The sequence below is a fragment of the Homalodisca vitripennis genome, chromosome 1, assembly GCF_021130785.1.
Source record: "Homalodisca vitripennis isolate AUS2020 chromosome 1, UT_GWSS_2.1, whole genome shotgun sequence".
NCBI classification, from domain to species: domain Eukaryota; kingdom Metazoa; phylum Arthropoda; class Insecta; order Hemiptera; family Cicadellidae; genus Homalodisca; species Homalodisca vitripennis.
Window position 1 is genome coordinate 48,681,852 of NC_060207.1, and position 24,260 is coordinate 48,706,111.

General features: G+C 34.0%; 1 protein-coding gene across 2 annotated transcripts; it reads left to right on the plus strand.

Moving 5' to 3' along the window:
* Window positions 1–296: 296 nt before the first annotated feature.
* On the plus strand, window positions 297–23,913 carry LOC124361028 (helicase POLQ-like). 2 transcript variants are annotated; one of them, XM_046815067.1, is made up of 10 exons: window positions 301–646; window positions 7,879–8,815; window positions 11,452–11,630; window positions 12,306–12,579; window positions 13,003–13,205; window positions 17,231–17,376; window positions 18,704–18,831; window positions 20,811–20,923; window positions 23,182–23,322; window positions 23,614–23,913. In XM_046815067.1, exons 2-10 carry the CDS (start codon window positions 7,903–7,905, stop codon window positions 23,911–23,913), a joined length of 2,397 nt encoding a protein of 798 aa, XP_046671023.1. In that variant the 5' UTR covers window positions 301–646; window positions 7,879–7,902. The 2 variants fall into 2 exon arrangements, with proteins under 2 accessions (XP_046671026.1, XP_046671023.1); XM_046815070.1 differs by lacking the exon at window positions 23,614–23,913 and having other exon boundaries at window positions 297–646; window positions 20,811–20,934; window positions 23,182–23,311.
* Window positions 23,914–24,260: the final 347 nt, after the last annotated feature.

Genomic DNA, 24,260 nt, shown 5'->3' on the forward strand with positions numbered 1-24,260 from the left:
GATGAAAATGACCACGTTATAAGGACCTTCAGTCCATCAGTTAAAGAAAAAAATTGTGGAAAATGTACAGAAATCAGTGATATTTTAAATATGTACTAGTAAATAGTAATAATTCTCGAATTTTGTAAAGAATGCTTGATGTGGAAACGGATCTATTGTTCCGTAATGTAAAATTTCAAAATCATATTTTATAGTAAGTCAAATGGCAAAAGCCGTAAAGTATGCTAAATTTAAAGTATCCAGCATATCCAAACTAGGTTTAAATATGTGATTGAGTATGTTACACCTGAGGCTTCTGGTGCGGTGCAGAATTTAAATGAAACGACATGTATATAATACATTGTCATTTTAGGAATGCAAAAGTTCATTTTACTTCATGAAAATGAGTCCTGTTTAAATGTAACACAATGAATCTACAATGTACTGTATAAGCATAGGTAATACTGGTTAATGCACGATTACGCTGCATGTATTAATTCAAGTTTGGTTAGAAAAATACTTGGATATTCATCTGCACTAGATGTTATGGCGCCAATGAAATTTTACAAAAACAGGTTAAATCTACAAGCATAAAAATAATAGACTAAACAATTTTAAACAGTTAACCTCTTTTTTGTTACTTTACTGTAAAAGTGACAAAACTCAGGTAAGCGTGTTTTCTGTTTGAATCGAGGTTGTAACATAAGTTATAAAAGATAAATATTTAGATTTAAGAAGTACTTTTGTAACTGCAGTTTGCCTAAACAATTTAAGTTTTTTTTCATCATTCTGGTTAAAATATTTTGATTGTAACATTAAACTTATTTAGAGTGATATAAATGAATAATGATTTAATTACAAGTAGCCTACCATGACTCCTCCCTTTAGTGATTTGTTGGGTTTTCACATTTACAAAATTAAAAATACATTTAATTTTTTGAGTCATAGTACATGCCAAAAAGGGGATCTTTTTGGTGTAGTCAACACACACTTTCAATAACCTTTTCTGTGGATACGTAATGATACATTTTCATTTTAATGGAACTTGGTATTTGTACCCCACATCCCTTGTCTTGTTGTTTAGCGGGTTTTCTGACCCTCCTAAAGTAAGTTAGGGGATGAAAAATATGTGGTGGGTTTTTTTTAAAATTGGTTATAAAACACGTTTTAGAACAAAATTGCTCAAAATCAGATAACTTAAAAATTGGGAGTCATAGTACGGGTACGATAAGCGGACCCGGTTTTTATATTGATTAGTATAATCATCAATACTTAGTATTCGTATATAGAATGTGAGTCTATTAATCATATAAATATATCATAAAAAAATACATGGTGATAAAAAATATCATATTTGAAATAGAAATAATTAATACAATACACATAATGACAATCTTGTAATAATAAAGAAGATATAACGATCAAACAAACAATTCGAACTGCAAATAGAAAAAACAAATAATAACGAAATAATAACAACATAACAGAAAATACAAAATATGCTTAACTATTTATGTTTTCTCCTGGGTAGCAATGATTAACCACTTTCAATAAGCTGTTGAATGAATCCTCTCTAGAAAACCGTTTTCTCTTCTGTACAAATAGCCTACTCACATAGATGATCTGCAAGCATATCGGTTGTTATACAAGTTTTTTTAACTTTGTTTCATGGTCCTCCACGAGCTTTCGACTGCGTTATTGTTTGTAAAAGACAAAGACATTTATTATATGAAAAAGTGTTTAACTTATAGTTGATAAGTTAGTTATTGGTAAAAAATCAGTAACGGTTCATTATATCGATAGTTATAATTAAGTAATATTGATTAAAAATTAGGTCCGTTTACCATACTCAACATTGTACTCAGTTTCAACATGACTCAGCAAGAAACCAAGTAGCACACAAGTATGCCACACATCTGTATAAGCAATATTCAAAGTCTCAGATTGTTCATGACACCAAGCCAAAATAATTTTATAAAGAGTTTGGGGAGGACCTCTGCATATATTTGTGCCAGTGGTCCATTTAATGATACTGATGGGATGGTAAGATTTCATTTCTGTCTAGTTGTCTGTCTGTTCAATCTCGAAAATGAACTGATCTATACATTTGAAATTTAGCATGATGCCTTATTTCTTTATAAGTAAAATCAAGTTCAGTGACAGTAAATGTCACTTCATGAGATTAATGAGCAAATCCTATAATAAACAGATTTGTAAACAGACTAAGCTCAAGTATATGACATTTTACCATGTGATGTTTGTTGGATTGGTTGATGAGACTTGTATTACATTCTATCAGTTGCTTTGCTACTCTGTTGTGTCAGTGTATTTGTGTATGGACAAGATAGAGATCGATGATGGTGCAAGCCTACACCTCAAGGTGATGTCTTATGAATGGATTGATCAATAAATTTAAAACTTTATATATTTTGCTTGGATATCAATAATTATTCTGATAAAATTCCTCTTCAGTCTGTCTGTCTGGAAATTTTGCATACAATTTCATTTCTATATGTATGCAACGTCGTATTTGATAATGGACATATGTATGAGCCTTTACATAGCCTAACTATCCGCAGGATGTCTCTAGAGTGATTTCATCTCTATACTTTAAATTTTGTATATAATTTAATTAATACATAGACCAGAATTTGTTTGAGAAAGTACTAATCTGTGGAATGTGATAGAGTGAATGCTGTAAAAATGTCTTTTCTGTCTAATTGCCAGTCTGCCTGCATTTTCTACTATGACTTTTTTGTTGTTCACTTCGTTATATTTTGGTAATCATTAGACTCAGTCTTTACAATGGTTAACTAGTAACTAGTATGTTTTCTTTCCTATACATGTCCAAATACAATATCTTTTCTTTTGGATACTGTCTTTAAAATGTAGCTTAATATTTGTTTAAAATATTGGTATATAGTATATACTCTAAAGGTATATAGTCTTCCGCATATATACCTTTATCGTTTCTTCTTCATGTTGATTTCTTTTTTCCATTGTCTCCTTTCAATTTTTTCTCTGTGCTTCTTTACTTTAACGTGGGTCATTATCTGGAGAAGAAACCAAGTGTATTATGCTTGTAGAAGTCCTTCAACTAAACTAAAAAAAAACATCTTTCATAATAAAAATGTGACAAAACATTAAGAATCTAGATTTGTATAGGTTAATTAAATCATTTTAAAAATTATTCAAACACAAACATAAGGACTATTAACTAACTAATATTTAAGAAACTGAAAACAGAAGGTCCAAATGATTTTGTTTTGGAAAAAGCTATAGAACTGTGATAAGATTATAAACATTTTAGGGCTTGAAAACCATAAGATATTTATATAAATATATCGTGTCCCAGCGGAGCAAGTACTTTTTGTGATTCAGTGTTTATTGAAAAAATTATATATATATATATATATAATCTGTATTGAATCCTTCATCAGTGAAAAATGGATGCAATGGGATAACAAATACATAAATTGTCCTTTTATTAATACACTTAACTACATCTTAGTTTCAAACCCTGCAGGGAGTAAGTTCCTAAGTATTGTTGTCTACTGAATGAAGAACTGCTAGATTTACTATAATCTAAATACTATATAATCAAATAATTTGAGGTTTCTTCCCTTGAGAAAGTTTGTCACATATTTGTGAGGTATTTAGAGCCAGTTTTTGATCACAGTTTTAATGGTTCAATCTTGATGTCACACAGCACAGCGTCTTTCAATAAGTTTACTCAACAGCTTAGTACTTAGATTCTCTGTGGCACCCATATGAATTTTTGTGAACTCGGCGGAACAAGATGATAAGCTGTAATTTAAAGACCATAGTAATTTTATTGTGTCCACATTTTGATTTGTATTTTTAGCCAAAACTTGAATTCTATTTGTTATACATTTTGAAACAGAATTATTACTAATAATAAATGATCAAAATTTCAAAAGATAAAAAGATTATATGAAAATATTTGCAAGTTATATAGAAAATTTTATAGTTATAATGTCAAACTCTATATTTTTATTCACAATATAAAATTTTTATTCACCACTATGTGAAGTGGTAAAAAGTAAAAAATTAATCTAGTCCTATCAAAGCACGATTTAACAATAGACATGGCTACAAAAGGACATGGCTTGGTATAATAAATGGAAACAACTTAATTGTATCACAACAATGCAACATGACACAGATGTACGTCTGGGTTTGGAATGTCTTTGCTCCTGATTATATCAAAATGATTAGGCCTGTTTTAAAATGTTATTTGTTATCCAATGATCTGACAATGTTACGTGTTCTCTATTTTTTCGGTAAATTCATATACTAAAAAATGTATTTAATATTTTTTGCTGAAAAAGTTAAACTTCTGTAGAATTGCCCAAGTACTGGGATTTAATAAACTGTGTAACTGGTTGGCACAATATTATGGATCAAAATGAGGATAGACATTTAAACAGAATTAACTATTACATTGCAAAGAAATACAAAATGTGAGGACAGATCAATAAGGTGTTTGTGGATTATTTTATCTTATAACTATTGCATATGCCTACTGAAGAATTTTAAAACAAATATAATTCAAATATCCAGTGTAATACCAGTATATGTGTACAAGTAACCATTTCATATAATTAGATACAAACAGACATGTTTTGAGTCATGCTTTATGTTTAACTCTCCATTTCAATTTTTATAGATTTATGTATTTTTTAAAAATTTGGTTTAGTTAAAATTGTGACAAAGATCCGGTTTATGAGGTTGTTTGATCTCTCTTTCTTAGATCGCTCTTATAATAGCTCAGACTCCAAATAACCAGCTCTCTATAATAGAATTAAAACAATAAATTATTTGTTGCATTTCAGATTTTAATAAAATTTCTTTGTTCGATTTGCCATTTTCAGTTCACAAATTTAAAATAAAATTTGAATGTAAAAATTCGTCTTAATATGAAGTTTAATCAGCTAACTGAGCTTTTTTAATGCCATTAAGATATTTCACTGTTTAATTAAATGTTTAATAAACTAGTGGCTTAAGAATGTTCAGGAAAATTAAAACTTAATCTAATATTTTTCACTCAATCAATTTATTTAAAATTGTTTATTTTTAAATTTAAACAGATGAATACAAAATCTCCTGAATTACTTTGAAAAATTATTGAAAGTTTTGATAATTTATTAGTTGATTAAGTTAATACAAATAATAAAGAGAATGGTTTAAACAACCTTGTAGCTGAGAGCAATGACAATAATGATTTATACCAGCATTTAAAATGCAAAAAATTAAATGAAAATGTCTCTGGAAAACACTGACCACTAAATTGTTTCAGGCCTAACGGTAATGAAACCAAGCATCACCGTTTCTCCACCACAAGTATTGTGGTCAGTGATAGCATTAAATAAAAACTAATACAATTCTTGAGTCTATAAATATTATGTTGCTACCAGTTGAGCCGCACTTTGTGGCGTCTGTCAGACACAGCTGACTCTTATCTTGCTAATTAAATAAACTACAAACATATTTAGACTAAGGACAAAGCTACTTGGAAAGCTGTAGTACTTTTTCTAAAACTATTTCACTGCATGCTTATAATAAACAAAAAAGTAATACAATGTTTAAAAGATGTTTAACTAAAAATGATAATTAAACACAAAAATAAACAACTCACCCTACATTAAGAGAAGAAACTTAAAAAATTAAATATTTCAGCCATACAGCATTGCTTATGGAATTAATCCTTGAAATGAGAAATGTCTGGTTGACAAAACAACCAGTTTTTAATTTCAACACAAAAATGCTTTATGTTTTGCACTTTCTTTATTTCCTCTGGTAATATATTGAATAATTTTGGGGCGATATACTTAAAAGAATGTTTAAATAAAGACTTGGATACTTTCAACGTTCTGAACATCCTACGATCAATGCTTCTGGTTAAATATAAAAGATCTGTTGTCCCAATGTTTCCGCTACACAAATAAAATAATCTTAAAACTTTAAAAACATATAGATGCTGGATAGGTAAAACCTTCATATCAATGAATAGAGGAAAAGAGCTTACCCTTTTTTGTTTGCTTAGAATTAATCTTATAAAGTGGTTTTGTATTAATCTTAATCTTACAATTATGTACTTGTGGGTCCCTCTCCAACAAATCACACCATATTGCAATCTAGATTCTATTAATGAAAAATAACTACTCCTAAGAGTTGTGTGCTACAAATATTTTTTTTAAAGTAAAAATTTCTAATTGATGATTTTAATTTAGTTTGAACTGTTTTTACGTGTGCTTCCCAGTTTAAATGTTGATCAAGAACCACCCATAAATAAAAGTGTAAAACTTGTTTCCTTTGCAATGCATTCACAACTGCATTTTTCTTGTATGCAATGTAAATTATGATACTTTAAAATTGTACTTCAAAACCTTAAAATCAAAGTATTTCCTGGCAAAAAACTTGGCATCCCTGCACCAGGCATAGGTGTAGCCGATCTCGCGACACTTCTGCTTTGATTTGGACATAAGTTGCTTGTTCTCGGGCGACAGCTGGTCGTTTATGTAGACTCGCTGACTTGGGAAGTGCTGATTCACCTGCTGAGCTGTCAACAGTGGTTTCTTCATCCTGTACTTAGTGATCCATTCTTCTTTCTTAGTCCTGTTGACGAACTGCACGACCAGCGCAGGATCCCTGTCTTTTCTGAAGGAAGGGACTCGATGAATGGCGGAGATGTCACCTACAAGGACCTCGACCCCATGGCTGCACTCACATCCTTCAACAGATCACCGACACTCTCGTCTTTGGTTGTAGGGAGACCACTTATCTCAATATTGTTGACTTTTGAGTATTGTTCCATATTTTGCATTTTCTCATGCAAATCTCACACTTCGTTAACAAGGAAGATGATTTTTGTTTTTATTTCTTCATTTTCTTTCTTCAATTCAGCAAATTGCGCAGTCAATTTTTCTATTAATTTACAGGAAGAGTCCATTTTATCTGACATAAATTGCAGAGACGTTGACAGATCGTTTACATCTTTCCTAAATGCTATGATCTCTGTGAATACCTCCTTTAAAAAACTCTATTTCAGTAAAAACATCTTTTAAAGCCTTCCATTACCTGAAGTAAGAAGTCCTTCCTTAGCTGACATGATGCAGTAGATTTTGCGCTGATTTGTGAAATATTTGGATGTCAAGGTTTTTTATTAAAATTATTTAGATCACACACTGACACTTTACTTATTAAAAAGAATCTATTCTGAGGTATATATAAATGTTTTTAATACAACAGTTTAATATATAGGGAATGGGAGACAAGTGTCCCATTAGAAGTTTGAGTCACAAACTGTTAACCTGCATGACTCTCTCTAGAGTGACTCTATCGCCTGCATGTGTCATCTCCTCCCTACGACTACATGGACCACTCAGAAGTGAGATCACCTTATAAGGGAGTTTGTTTCTCTAATTTCTCCAACTATGACTCAGACCCATCAATGCAACTTGCCTACCCTTATTTATGACTACGTGGACCACTCAGAAGTGAGATCACCTTATGAGGGAGTTTTATTTCTCTAATTTCTCCGACTATGACACAGACCTATCAATGCAACTTGCCCAACTCTGTTTATGAGTACATGGATCAATCAGTGAGATTACCTTATAAGGAGTTGTTTATCCGTTTCTCAGGTGGTGACTCATTTGTACAATTGTACAGTGGAATTATAATTTTGGAAATATTTTTATTTATAGATATTAACATATTTTGAAACTCCTGAATATTAAATTGACTCTATTTAGTTAATTATTGTTTTTTATTTTGCTCTAAAATCCAATGTAATATGTTTATTAATTTTTGATCTGATACCATTATAACACATAATATTCTTTAGAAATATTTAAGTTATGTATTTTGTTTTAGGAAATTTATCACTGACAACTAGAAATGGAGAAGGAACTTATAAGAAAAGTAAAAAAGTCAAGATTTCTCAGCTACAAAAGTAATCAGGATATTAGCAATGAAAACAACCCTCTATTTTTAAATGAAGCTAAATCGAACTTGAGTACTCCTACACAAACAATGTTGCTGAAGACAAACTCTGAGGGCAGCAGTTCAGTTTCACAGGGAAGTAATTTTATGTGTTCGCATGAAAGGATACACATAAACTTTAATATAAGCAGCGAGGAAACTTCCCTAAGCTCTAAACACTTAAAAAAGAAGTTAAGTGAAAATGATAGTAACAGTATGAACACATTTTCAAAAAAAAGCAGAACTAGTTTTGAAGTAATGCCATGTTCTAGAGAAAGATCATTTGCCAATGAACTTCTCTCTGTTGATGACTCTCTGTTAGAGAATCTAGATTTATCATTTAAAGATATTCCAGTGAACAATCACATGCAGGATAAAGGTGCAGTGGTTAATGAAAATAATAGTAAATCATCTGACATATTCAACAGTAATGAAGAAGAAGAAAGTGAAGATATCGATCCTGAGGAACGAGCATGGGACATGTCTATAAGTGTTGTAGAAGATAAAGACAGATCATTTAGTGAAGGAAACAATTCATGTCATAAAGTACCCAATTCTCCTGGGTTGTCTGGATTGGTCTTTGATACCTGGGTGACTCCTACAAAAAGCCCTCCTGAACCAAAAGATGAAAGGAAATCACTTGAAGATTTGCTGAAAAGAACTCTAGTAAACAATGCTCATAAGAAGCTTGTTAATCATTCCTCACCAAGGTCATTGTTTTCTTCTCCTGGTAGTAAAATTTGGGTGCCTGATGGAGGCTCATTTTTCGGACTGCCTATCAGTGTCAGGAAACTGATCAAACGATTTAAGGGCATCACTAAATTGTATGGTGAGTAAAACATTTTAAAGCTCAGAATGTTTAGTGATACGAAATAGTCTAAAATAATGTTGTCGTTGTGTACTGAATGGTTTTTAAATTGTGTTACTGCCCAGGAGTAAATGTTTTTTTAAATCACTCCATTGATATTGTGACGTTTCCTTCATATATATATATATATATATATATATATATATATATATATATATATATATATATATATATATATATATATATATATAAAAAAATGAATGTTTGTATGTTTGTCCTTTATGGAATCGTGAACTATTGGACCGATCATGATGAAAAATTTGTACGTATATGTATTTTTCCACGGAGAAGGTTTATAAAGCTATGCCCATCCCTTTCCCGATTCAGGATTCCGCCCCACTGGTTACAGAAATACCCATAAGAAATGCATTGCAGCAAACATATGTTAACGTCTTTTCAAATTTTTAAATCAGCTGTTCTTTGTAAACATATATTACACTTACTTACTTACTTACTTACTGCCGGGGCGTAACAAATCTCAGTCGATTCTTTGCCTCGTCTATGAGCCTCTTCCACGCCACCCTGTCTTCCGCCAGATCCACAGACCCTCCACACCGGGTCACATCTTCGACCACTTGATCGCCACCATCTTATCTTTGGCCTACCCAAAGGGCGCCTTCCTGTCGGTACCGCCTGGTAGACCTCTTTTAACCTTGTGCCCTCCTGTCTCCGATGTACATGTCCTAGCCAGCTAATTCTCTTTGCCTTCACCAAAGCCACAATATCAGGATCTTGGTATACATTGCGTAATTCTCTATTTTTTTCTTATTCGCCACACCCCTTCATCACATATTGGTCCAAATATTTTTCGGAGAACTTTATTCTCAAAAACAATCAACCGCCCCTCATTTTTCTTCGTTAATGTCCATGTTTCACTTCCATACATTAGGACTGGTTGAATGATTGTTTTATAAATTCTTATTTTGGAGCATTGTGACAACAATCTTGACGTAAAGAGTCTTGTGTACACGCCCCAAGACACCTATTTTGCATTAGCTAATTTGCTTTGTATCTCTATATCCTCCACGTTTTTGCTGTTTATTGTTACACCCAAATATTTAAAAACTTTCTACACAGTCAATCGAGTAGTTGTCAATGCTTAAGTTTGTTCTCACATTTCCAGCATGTCTTCCAAAATGAATAATTTTAGTTTTATCTTCATTTAGCTCTAAGCCTACTGTTTGACATTCTTTAATAAAACTTTTTGTTAGTGTGGAGAGGTCATCCAAACTTTCTGACAAGATCACTACATCATCCGCAAATGCCATTATGTTCAGGTCCACTCCTAATTTAAACCCCTCTTTATAGTCTTTTAACTTTTTGTAATGCCTCTTCCACAGCCAGGTTTGAAGAGAGTGGGAGAAATCCCATCTCCCTGTCTTACTCCAGTGTTGATAAGGAAGTTTTCCGACATTTCTCCATCTATTCTTATTTTGGCCTTTGAGTCACTTATACACATTTTTGACAGTCTTATCAGTTTTTGCGGGATTCCATGTTTTTTCCATCTTCTTGAATATAGCATTCCTATCTATGCTGTCATAAGCTTTCTTGAAGTCTATAAAAATTCCATAGAAGCCTTTGTTGAAACTCATAATATTTTTGAAATTGCCTGTTTAAGTAGGAAAATTTGATCTATTGTGCTTTAAAACTATAAGTGTAATATATGATCAGATCAAATAGATCATATATTACACTTATAGTTTTAAAGCATAGAGTAAGCTTAAGAGAAACGACAAATTTTGTTTAAAACTGTTTTTGCAATCACTGTTAAACATAGACTTTACTATCCAGATAATACAATTCAAATTTGACGTAAAAAATTCACCTTTTAACTGCAATATTTATTTAATATAAACCATGCTCATGCTTGATCAGAAGAGTAATGCAGATATCATAATTACTATCTTACGTTGGCTACAAATATAAAGAATGTTATAAAATCAACCTTAGTTGTTTTTTTTTTGACAGAAGTATGGTTCTCAAAACTCCGTGTGTACATATTCTCTCGATCGAGACAACAAAGCAAGCTCAATCGTAGGCATCGGAGATATAACTAATTTAATCTAAAATTTATTATAGTAAAAAAAAAAATTTACTAAGTAATATAAGGACTTCGGTTCTTAAGATTTGCGTGCGAAGCCGTGGGTAACAGCTAGATAGAGGCAGGAATATGGTACATACCTTCATAATACGCCCCAAGAGGCTCACGATGGAACGACTATCAATTATCTCAGCAATGTTTAGAATGTGATTAGAAAAAGAATAAGTGAATATAGTGTACTGTTTTCAACGGGAAAATTGCGTGCGAAGCCCGCGGGCAACTTTTGCAAAAAATTATTGAAATGCGCAGCAAAGCGCGCGGCCCGCTAGTATATTTATATATATACAATGGAATAAAGGGGTCTTCACATGTACCCGATATATATTTCAATTAAAGACAGAATAAGTATAAATGTTAGCATAAAAGCAAATGTGAGTTTAAGTCTTATATGTAATTTATTGGCTGAGTTATCACAGGGCGCTTATCATTCAAGAGACTGGACAAGTTTAATTTCTGTCTGTATGTGATTTTATGTGAATTGTCTTTTTGTTCACAGAATGGCAAGAAGAATGTTTACGACTTCCTGCAATTGAAAAACGAACAAATCTAATTTATGCTCTTCCAACAAGTGGAGGGAAAACCCTTGTGGCTGAGATATTAGTGTTGAAGGAAATTTTGTGTAGAGAAAAAAATGCATTGTTTGTCCTTCCTTATGTGTCAATAGCACAGGAAAAGGTGGGGTTTGTTGAGGATTTTTGTCTGTTAAATTATTTATAATTATACATGAAGGTTGTTTTTTGGTATTAATAGGGATGGATAATCTCAATACTTCATACTCCAGCTCTTCCACTCGATTCTGATACCAATAATTCCAAAGTATTTTATAACATAATAATGAATAAAATCAATAGAAGTGCTAAAAATACATATATATATATATATATATATATATATATATATATATATAAGATTGTACATCGCCATGAGTTTAATGTTTCTATTTGCGGATAATAAACAATCACTGTGCAAATTACTAACCGCTCAATTAGGTTATTGTCGTATTTTCTGTATGAATAACGTAGATACATAAAATAATTACCATAGGTTTTTTAAATGAACAGCTGCATGTGTTCTAAATATCCAAAATCTAGGAAAAATGAGACTCCACTTTACAGTTTTTGAGTTTTTTTGGGTTATTTAGAAGTTAAATAAATGAAAACATTTTTCAGAACATTATTCTATTTTTCACAATATTTGTGGAAAAAGACTGGCTGGCTCTGTTAATCACCAGATTTAAACCTAATGTCACTGACTAGATATGGAGTCTATATTGTGGCCTAAGATGAAGAATTAAAGTGGAATTGTATTACTGAGGAGAACATTTTAGAATAATATTTCCCTCTCTTACAGGTGCGGGCATTCTCTCCATTTGCCGTAGAGCTTGGATTTCTAGTAGAGGAGTATGCAGGCAGTAAAGGTGCATATCCTCCACAGAAAAGACGGCGGAAACGCAGTGTTTATGTTGCCACCATAGAGAAGGCGCTAGGTCTGGTCCACAGCCTCCTTGAGTTTCATAGAATAGAAGAGCTTGGCTTGGTTGTTGTTGATGAGCTTCACCTCATTGGAGAACCCAAGCGAGGAGCCAACTTGGAGTCTATGCTCACTAAACTTATCTACAACAAAAGTATGTTTTAAATAGTAAATCATTTTTGCTGGGCCATTTGTTTCTCATAATTGTAGACTATCCATAATTATTTAGAGCAGCATTTTGAGAAACCAGTATTTCAGATGGCAGTTTTGTAAAAACTAGAAATAATATTGATCTCATTCCTGTTTACTTCAGCTCGTTCTATTTCGTACAATTGTTGAAAATACTTGAATAATATTGAAAATTTAGTCTTTAAGTGTAGAATATTTATGTCATCTTCAGTGATTCTCGTTTTATTAGTTTCAGATAGTAAATTACTCTTAAAATGTTTTTTATTAAAAGTTCAGATGACATATTATTTTTTATAATCAGCTTTCCTCAATAATCACTTCATAGTAATGCATCAATGTTTTTTTAATAGTGTTGGTTCTGGAGCAATATCCTGATCTATTTTGACAGGTGATATACAGATAGTTGGTATGAGTGCCACTATCGGGAACTTGTCTGACATTGCTGCATTCCTGAAGGCTGATGTTTACACTCAAGACTTCCGCCCAATAGAACTAACAGAGTATGTCAAAGTAGAAGAGGAACTTTTCAGAGTTGACCATTCTGTCAATAATGATGTTCCACTTGTTTTTCATTCAAAGCTGTCATTTCAGGTGAGATATTAATTACTTATAACTGTACGTATTTGAATTATTTTCACTGTGGGCATTATGTCTATGGCAGTATTTGATGAAAGATCTAGACAATCAAATGCATAAGATCCTTTAAGAGATTTTCTTACTCCAGAGTAAGAGTAATTGGTTAGATTTTTCACTGAAGATATCTCAACCTCGTATGATATTTAGTTTCATCATAAATCTCATATTAGAAGTTCGATATTCTCAACCAAAGCTACTCTTTTCTCTTGTCGCGGTTATCAAGGACTTGTCAATAGCTTCCTTTCCCTCCATATTTTGTTAAATTTGAGAAAACACCCAGTAAATGTTTAACTGATCATTCATTCGGTTTAAATGATTAAAAAGCATTAAGTGATTAAAAAACTATAAGCAAAAATAACTTGTGGGTGTAGGTTCAAATGTCAAATGCCTTCACTATTGATCCTGGGATGTAGGTTTGTAATTACTTCCTAATTAAATTAAGCTAGCTAGTGACATAAGAGTCAAAGATTTTAAAAATGTCTTGATGGAAAAGGAGATTGAGGAAACGTTTGATACCAAGAAACTGACAAACATCAGCAGCCAGGTCATTGGTTGGTGTGATACATTACACCACTGTAAAACTGACTTACATGTCTGCTGTTGGCAGTTTACCCAACTGGCAAACCTCAGCAACTAGATCGTTAGCTTGACACATTACACCACTATATAACTGACTTGTCTGCTGTTGGCAGTTAACCCAACTGGCAAACCTCAGCAACTAGATCGTTGGCTTGACACATTACACCACTGTATAAACTGACTTGTCTGCTGTTGGCAGTTAACCCAACTGGCAAACCTCAGCAACTAGATCGTTGGCTTGACACATTACACCACTGTATAACTGACTTGTCTGCTGTTGGCAGTTAACCCAACTGGCAAACCTCAGCAGCCAGGTCATTGGTTGGTGTGATACATTACACCACCGTAAAACTGACTTACATGTCTGCTGTTGGCAGTTTATCCAACTGGCATACCTCAGCAACTAGATCGTTGGCTTGACACATTACAACACTGTATAAACTGACTTGTCTGCTGTTGGCAGTTAACCCAACTGGCAAACCTCAGCAACTAGATCGTTGGCTTGACACATTACACCACTGTATAACTGACTTGTCTGCTGTTGGCAGTTAACCCAACTGGCAAACCTCAGCAGCCAGGTCATTGGTTGGTGTGATACATTACACCACCGTAAAAACTGACTTACATGTCTGCTGTTGGCAGTTTATCCAACTGGCATACCTCAGCAACTAGATCGTTAGCTTGACACATTACACCACTGTATAACTGACTTGTCTGCTGTTGGCAGTTAACCCAACTGGTAAACCTCAGCAGCCAGGTCATTGGTTGGTGTGATACATTACACCACTGTAAAACTGACTTACATGTCTGCTGTTGGCAGTTTACCCAACTGGCATATCCTCAGCAACTAGATCGTTAGCTTGACACATTACACCACTGTATAACTGACTTGTCTGCTGTTGGCAGTTAACCCAACTGGCAAACCTCAGCAACTAGATCGTTGGCTTGACACATTACACCACTGTAAAACTGACTTACATGTCTGCTGTTGGCAGTTAACCCAACTGGCAAACCTCAGCAACTAGATCGTTGGCTTGACACATTACACCACTGTATAACTGACTTGTCTGCTGTTGGCAGTTAACCCAACTGGCAAACCTCAGCAGCCAGGTCATTGGTTGTGTGATACATTACACCACCACTGACTTACATGTCTGCTGTTGGCAACTGACTACTGTCTGCTGACTTGTCTGCTGTTGGCAGTTTAACCCAACTGGCAAACCTCAGCAGCCAGGTCATTGGTTGGTGTGATACATTACACCACCGTAAAACTGACTTACATGTCTGCTGTTGGCAGTTTATCCAACTGGCATACCTCAGCAACTAGATCGTTGGCTTGACACATTACAACACTGTATAACTGACTTGTCTGCTGTTGGCAGTTAACCCAACTGGCAAACCTCAGCAACTAGATCGTTGGCTTGACACATTACACCACTGTATAACTGACTTGTCTGCTGTTGGCAGTTAACCCAACTGGCAAACCTCAGCAGCCAGGTCATTGGTTGGTGTGATACATTACACCACCGTAAAACTGACTTACATGTCTGCTGTTGGCAGTTTATCCAACTGGCATACCTCAGCAACTAGATCGTTAGCTTGACACATTACACCACTGTATAACTGACTTGTCTGCTGTTGGCAGTTAACCCAACTGGTAAACCTCAGCAGCCAGGTCATTGGTTGGTGTGATACATTACACCACTGTAAAACTGACTTACATGTCTGCTGTTGGCAGTTTACCCAACTGGCAAACCTCAGCAACTAGATCGTTAGCTTGACACATTACACCACTGTATAACTGACTTGTCTGCTGTTGGCAGTTAACCCAACTGGCAAACCTCAGCAACTAGATCGTTGGCTTGACACATTACACCACTGTAAAACTGACTTACATGTCTGCTGTTGGCAGTTAACCCAACTGGCAAACCTCAGCAGCCAGGTCATTGGTTGGTGTGATACATTACACCACCGTAAAACTGACTTACATGTCTGCTGTTGGCAGTTTATCCAACTGGCATACCTCAGCAACTAGATCGTTAGCTTGACACATTACACCACTGTATAACTGACTTGTCTGCTGTTGGCAGTTAACCCAACTGGTAAACCTCAGCAGCCAGGTCATTGGTTGGTGTGATACATTACACCACTGTAAAACTGACTTACATGTCTGCTGTTGGCAGTTTACCCAACTGGCAAACCTCAGCAACTAGATCGTTAGCTTGACACATTACACCACTGTATAACTGACTTTGTCTGCTGTTGGCAGTTAACCCAACTGGCAAACCTCAGCAACTAGATCATTGGCTTGACACATTACACCACTGTATAACTGACTTACATGTCTGCTGTTGGCAGTTAACCCAACTGGCAAACCTCAGCAGCCATTGGTTGGGTCACTGTATAACTGACTTGGTGTTGGCAGTTAACCCAACTGGCAAACCACTGTTAAACTGACTTACATGTCTGCTGTTGGCAGTTTACCCAACTGGCAAGCCTCAGTAACTAGATCATTGGTGTGGACACATTACACCACTGTATAACTGACTTACATGTATGAACTGGTCTATTAATTTCAACAGTTGGTGACCGATAAATTTAGTTGAAATTAGAAATTTTTTTAATTAGATAATTTGAAGTTTTTTATTTGAAGTAAAAAAAGTTAACTTATCTGGAACAATTAAATATGGTAATTTTGTTTTGCTAGAAAAATTACTTCAATAATTTTACAGGTTTAAAAAAAATACTTTTGATGTCAAGCATGAAACAAAATGATGATTATTCCAATATAAAATGTTACCAAGTAATGCTCATTTTCAGAAAAGTGCTGAATGTGAGGATTTACGGCCTAATAACTATTTGAGTATGGTAGTTCTCAAAAATATTGCCTCAACTTTTCACAATATAATTATAGAACTTTAAAAGCAAATAGTTTTAAATACAGAGACTTATAAATAAACAAATTAAGTAGTAAACATATTCTTACTATATAGCTACCAATGACTGTGAACTGAATGAGAGATAGCTGGTTCACTGCAATTTCTGTGGTAAATGAAACAAAAGCAAGATGTGTCTGACCTTGAAAATATACTATGTATTTTAGAAACAGAGTTTAAAATAAATTTGCTATGGTAACTTAGTTCTTGTATTTCATTTTAAAGTATTAGGCATATGGTATAATTCAAGACTTTTCTTATGAAAAATATTTTAAAATGTGATGTCATTACGAATTGCATTCATGATGGTATGAATGGACCACCTATATTGTCATGGAGTCCTTCTATGATGATATGCCAATCGGTTAAGAGCGTTATTTATATTGATAACACTAACTATTCTATTAGGGCTGTTTGTACTTAACTACAGCTCATCTGCAGAACAACATGTATGGTTTTGTGCAGTACTCTCAAGAGCAGAGACAGCAGGATCCAGATCAGATTGGTGCCTTGGTTGAACAAGTTATACCAGAACATTCCTGCCTTGTCTTCTGTCCTTCCAAGAAAAACTGTGAAAACGTAGCTCTTTTGGTGTGCAATGTGTTTAAGCGGTGGGTTTAGTAGTGCATAATGTTAGCTTAGAGAAACAGCACATTATTGTAAAATCAGTAATAAGTCTCAATGCTACAAAAATATACTTTTAAAATGAAAATACTATAGTAGTTATTAAAATATTAAAATTTACAGAGACTTCTTGAAATAGCTGTGCAGAAAACACATTTCTTCGAAATGGGTTTGTACACTAATGAATGGAATATGGATACATATATTAATGGGAACTCTATATGACAGTCAGATCATAACCTTCATTAAACTCTTAAAATTAGTAATTTGAATTTTTTTTTTATTGATCTCAATATATTTTTATTTTCACATGTAATCACATTACACCATATGACAGTAATTAATTACCTTATGGTAGGCGACATGTCAATTTGTTAAAAATTAAAATATATAGTATTAAATATAAAGATATTCAAATCTACACAAAAACTCAGTAACAACCTAGTTAATTTAATATACAAATTGAAAAGTCGTTGCGACCAGATTTAATAAAGTTGTAAAAAATAATTGTTTTCATTCCATTAATTCCGCTTCACCAAGAGTTATGTAACATATAACTCGACCTCTGGTGCTAACTGAGCTTTTCCATTACAATTCCATACTCCAAATCCTGTGAAATTTGAGTAAAATGTTGTAAACATTCTTAATTGTGAAAGGACGATTTTTGCCAGCGTTTCATCCAGATCGTATACCACTTTTTTTACAAGGCTACGTATACCACTGCAGCCCTCATATTAAATAATGGTACAGCCATTTTTTAATTCAATGAAAATCAATGACTAACACCCCTTCATTGTACCTTTTCTGTGCTTCACAAAGTTAATAAAAATTTTAATTTGTTTGTTGTTTTTTTCCCCAACAAAAACATAATCACAGAATGCAACTCACAAATGGTGGGGTTTTCTGTAGCAGTACATATTTTAATATGTCACAAAAAGCAAAATAAGAAGGGTACAGTTGGCACGGTACTATAGCTGGGTGTGTAATAAGTTTAAGGAACTCCTTTCACTGTTACAGTAGGTTAAAACGTGTGTTGCTTTCTGGACTGCCCTCATACACAAAATAATTAGGTCTAAATTGATTAATTTGTTTTTCATATCGGCTAAACAAAATATCCATTTCACATGTACATAAACATAATTTAAACATGCATATGAAATAAATATTTATTGGTTTGTTTTTTTACTCCTACATTAAGGCGATCTTTTCTTGAATATTATTTAACAAAATAAATAAGGTTAAATTCAATTAATAACAAAGTTTTTAATATACAAGTAAAACTTTTATTTTGTATGTACTATAATTGGTTTATAGAAGCATCATGGAGTATAAATGTGAGGAGAAGAAAGCACTATTTCGAGCTCTTCTGTCTGAAGGCAATGGCACTGTGTGTCCTATCCTGAAAAAAACATTACCTTTTGGCGTTGCGTACCATCATTCGGGTAAGTAAACCTGCTATTGTTCTATTACACATATTCACTAAGTACCAAACTCCATTAAAATGAAATATTATTTAACATTTGTGAATAGACTTTCAACGTCAAAACTTACTAGTTTGTCAGTTTCAGTCAACATCAGGGATTTTGACTTCTCTACAAAATCACTGGATTTTTTTTATAAGAGAATCAGTTTTTCCTACCAATGGTATTAAAACGTCCAAGACGACTTTAGACAATTCCCTGCAAGGTGAATCACGAGAACTAATGATGGGCCAAACAGGGATTTTTGTGGATTTTGGGAAGGCCACAAATATGGGGGATTTTGGAATGGTGAGGAGTTAATTTAGATCTAAATTTATCTGAAAAATATGCTTTGTGTTTTCTTAAGGTTTTTGCTACTTTGCGTTCAAATGAGTCAGTCGGGTCTTTTAAAACTGTATATATTGCCAGTATTTTAAATGTTACAACGCTCTGGTATGATTTGTTTATTTTAACCTAGTTTGTAATTATGTGTTAGTTTAGTTATTTACCTGAAGAAGAGATTAGATTGCAGATCTCGAAACGTAGTGTCACTGATTTTTTGTATCACTTAACGATGGTGAATAGTAACATTCTGATGCAGAGTGGTGTGTGAAAACCATTTTACTAGTGAACTTTATACAATAACAAATTGAACCTATTTATTTGCATTGTGTTTTAACTTGTTAACACATTCACTGCGGGTGATGAGCATGCTTGTTATGCGAAAATGGCGTGCCGGGCGGTGGATGAGCGAGCTCGGCATACGGCAGCTGCTTTCATATTGTGTCAGTGTGAGCTGAGCAGTTGCCCGGGAAGGCTATAACACTCATAGCGAGGTGTGCCTGTTTCGGTGAGTCAGTTGGTACGATTCGTTGCCGGTTCGCCATTTTCGTTTGTTGTGTATGCTTTGCGATATTGTGTGAGTGGATTATAGTGTCTGTTGACTGTGTAAGTGTATGTACTCATAATGGAGGAAGACGATAATGTTATTGACGATAATTTTTCATCTGATAAAGACAATGAGTCGAGTTCGAACAGTTCTAGGGACGGTGAAGGCGGCGTCCCCCACCCCCAGTGGGCCACCCCACCCCAATACGTGTAATTGATGTACTATCTACGTGTCATTCATGTAATATATACGTGTAATTCGCGAGTGATTGTGCCGAAATCTAGTGCACTGCGAGCACATACAACACGGGGACCAGCACCCGGTGCGCATGACGAGCAGACTCAGCACGGACATGACGTCACTTGTTCCGGCCAACGAAGCTTCCGGGATACCTTGGAGAACCCTTTCGGCTATCCTGACTCCGTTTTGGGTAAGTAAAAAAAATCTCGCATTTTCTGTTGCTGGTAATTATGTCATCCGCAGTGAATGTGTTAATATGATTCCTTTAATAATTTAATTACAAATTGATGTTCTTATTGTTCATCATTATATTTTACCTTACTTCAAATACAATGATTTTTATGTTAATACAAAATTATTCAGCTTATCTCAGTATATGGACTTAACTAAGTTGATCTATGAAATCCTATTTAATTCTTATGGATTGACATATATTAAAATGCCTGGCCTTTAAATATATACACAGGAAACGGAGGATGGCAGTGCAGGCCACATGCCCTGTGAATGAAGTCCACCTGTAAATATGGTTTGTCTCTGGTGTCTGGTGTGAGTGAGAGTGAGAGCAGACCCAAGTGATGGAATGGGAAGAGCAAGATACTGAGTGGGGGAAGTGTGGCAAAGGATGAAGAACTGCGGGGATAGGGGGTGGCATAGCACAGCTGGCAACTGGCAAACTACAACTTGGATGGGATCGAGTTGGCACACTTCTCCTGTAAGAATCGGCAGTCTACTTGTTTTATTGGTCTCCGATACTTCTCAATGTACTAGATATCACTATCATAATTATAAAAATACTATATTGATAGTACAACTGTAGAGACGTGTATGACAGGTCTAACCACTGCCGAGAGGAATCTACTAGAGGAAGCATTCTTAGCCAAAACTATATGTTGTATCTGCTGTACTTCTACACTGGCTGCCGGGGTCAACCTACCAGCCCGCAGGGTGAGATACAAGTTAGTGTACAAGTAACTATTATGTATATCCATACAAACATGTATGGTGTTCTTAACCATTGCTGGCTTGCTAATGGGTCTAGGTTTGTTTACTTTTTCTTCTGTTCCCAAATATTGTTATCTATATACTTTTTCAATTCATGCCTTTTTCAATACTTTTCTTTATCACCCCCTCTTTTGTTGTTGTTTTGTTTTGGTCTCATCCCTTATTCTTTAGTACCCTTCTTTTAACTAGTACATGATCAAAAATATTAGCAGATTATTCTGTCATTTAACTTTCTAAACATTTGTGAATTCTGAAATTCATACATAAATGGTTTAAGGAATTTAAAAGCCTCAATTTGCCTTGAATTAATATTTAGAAAATAATGTTGTGTAAACTTGCTGTGTTTATAAGTGCTTTAAGAAATTCTTGCTTGCAGTAACCTGCGCATCAACTCAGCTTGTTGGAGGAGAGTTCTTGCTATTCTTATCTCATTATCCGGAAACCTATGTTTGTAGACAATGTCTTCCGAACCTTCATTTTCCACCACCTGACTACTTTCACTCTCAACTTTCATCCAATGACACACTACATTCCTCTCTGTCTTGTCTAGCTCTATCCCTAATTATTGTTGGTTTTGACAAAGCTTTCCTCTCCTTCTTTTCTTGCAATGCACTATTTTGTGATTTGTAATAAACCAATGCAGAGTCACAGTAAGTTTTCAAGAAGTTCATCTAGACTGAATCAATAATAAAGGGCCTGTCCCGTTCCCTTCTTTTTTTGCTTTAATCTTGTTTCTGCTGTGACGATTGCCAATTACTATAGGCCTCTGGTCAATTATAGGTGGTTGGTTGGCGAGGGCAGATCTATTGTGATCTGCGTTCTGTAGTTCAGTTTTAATAATTGCTGTTATTAGTGTAGTGTATTGTATTTATTAAGTGAATGTTTTAGAGTTATTGAGAATAAAGTTAATACACAACAGGATTGTTGTGATTCCTGACTTATGCGTGTCACAACGCTCTGGTGTGATTTTTTAATTTTAACCTAGCTGTAGTTACGTGTTACTTTAGTTATTGACCTGAGGAAGGGATCAGATTGCAGATCTTGAACCATAGTGTTACTGATTTCTTGTATCAATAAACAATGGCAAATGTCCAGAAAAATCCTGTTTCTTTCATAATCTTTCCATTGTCAAAAACAAACTTCAAACAAAGAATTAATAACATCTTCATGATTCTCTTGTATAAAAAAATTGCAAAGTGAGAAAGTAAATTGTTATATTTTCCTATTTAATTCATTCTTATCTATCACCTAATGGCTAGTTGTTATCATGGTTGTCTTGAAATCAGTCTTTTTATTGTACTGAATCTACTACAGTAATAAACCTGTTAAAAAAACCTTTGATATGAGAAAATGAGCATAACCAGGACATGATATCATTGCTTCTTGCACAGGCCCATATCACATATAAATGAAGAGTATTGGCTATACCAGATTCAACATCTAATTTCTTTAGAAAACTATGCATATGTTTGGGTGGCCATATGTGCCCCTACCTTTACAACAAATATTTTAACATTAAAATCCCTTTACTTTGGCTCCCACATTTAGATCAAGGAATAAGTATTCCTTTTGTACAGATTTGGTTAAGGATTAATCCTGCCATCAATAAACTGTGAGTTCGACAATAATGACTGGATTCGTATTGAGGTAGGAAACCCTCAGGTTGGGTATAATCCAGAGACATTTATACAATGATACAAAAACACATAAAACGTTACAGAGACTTATTTACTAAAAATGGGTCCAACCTTCTTATTTTCTATAACCAATTACTTTTTGTCTTAATAAAAAAAACCACTCCTTCTATACACATTCTTCAGCCTCTCAGAAGACGTATATCTCCCAATTATTGACCATATCTTATGTAAAATAAAATAAACCAGGAGTTAAATGTAAAGATGTGTAAAAGAACCTTATCTAAAATTAAAAGAATGTGTATTGCCAGCTTAAATACAGGCTATATATTTATAGTTAGATTGTATCCATTGTAGGAAACTTAAGGAATAATTATCTAATAATACATTGGATTTAAATATACATATTATTTAAATATGTTGAAGAATTTAAATTTTAGGGAACATGGCAAATAATTTTAGGCTCATGAGTACATCAAATAAACTTTTTATTTATATTTTTGAATTTTCAAAAATTTAAGTTTTGTCATATAATGTGGTTTAAATGTAAAACAACTAATTGTGCAGGTGATCTTGAGGTCTCCATACATTGGGACCCAACTACTCAACATCAGTCGATACAAGCAGATGGTAGGGCGGGCTGGTCGAACTGGCATGGGTGAAGTGGGGGAGTCTTTCCTACTGTGCAAACATCAAGATGCTCAAAAGGTCAGCCACGTATCAGTTATCTTTTAAAATACATATTTGCATTTTGATCAATCAGTTTATATTAGTTGTACTAATTGGGAGTGAATTTAAAAGGCTAATTAATGTGGATACTGATGCCTTATTATAATTCCTTATCTATTTTATCATATAACTTTTTACTGTTTGGTTCCTTGTATTTAGTTAATATAATATATACACATCTGAAGATAAATAATTCCATAGCAAAACCTTTTTAAAAACCCCTAATTTTCAAACTTGACTGTAATGTTACTCACCATTTCCATTGATCAGGTGGGGGAACTGCTGAGCTCAGACATGGACCTTTGCAGCAGTCAGCTGGCAGGCACAGGATTGGAGTGTCTGATTATCAGTGCCGTGGACCTGGGCGTAGTCTGCACTGCGAAGACTGTCTTGGCGATGTGTCAATGCTCCCTACTTGCTGTCCAGGCTGCCCGGCTGGGTGTGGACCTGCCTGAGGCGGTGACTGCTGCCCTTGATCGATTGGTACAAATTGGGGCACTCACCAGGAGTGCTGATAATCTAGAACTCAGCAAGATTGGCAAGGCTGCAGTTAAAGGTGATAAATCTTAGTTTTATTTTAAGGGGCCGATTGAAAACAGTTTTATTTCAAATTCTGTGTTATTTGATACTGTGAAATAAACATATAGCCTGATTCTAAAAAAATGTTTTCTCAATTTTATTAGGAGTGGGCCAATGCCAAAATAATAAATTCTGATACTGATAATATTTTGTTTCAACTTTAAATTCAATATCGATTTATGTATAAATAAATCAAAATCACGTTTATTTCCACACACAAAAAGAAATGAAATACAAAATAAACCTTTACATTGAAATGATAACGAATTGTATCATTTTGTATATTATCTAATTCAAATAAACATACAGAAGTATTCTAGTAATACAATTCAAAAACT

Coding starts and splice junctions, on each gene's coding strand:
- LOC124361028 (XM_046815067.1), top strand. CDS start 7,903: ATGGAGAAGGAACTTATAAGAAAAGTAAAAAAGTCAAGATTTCTCAGC. Junction 13,206..17,230: donor ATTCAAAGCTGTCATTTCAG/GTGAGATATTAA, acceptor GGTTTTGTGCAG/TACTCTCAAGAGCAGAGACA. Junction 17,377..18,703: donor GTGTGCAATGTGTTTAAGCG/GTGGGTTTAGTA, acceptor ATTGGTTTATAG/AAGCATCATGGAGTATAAAT.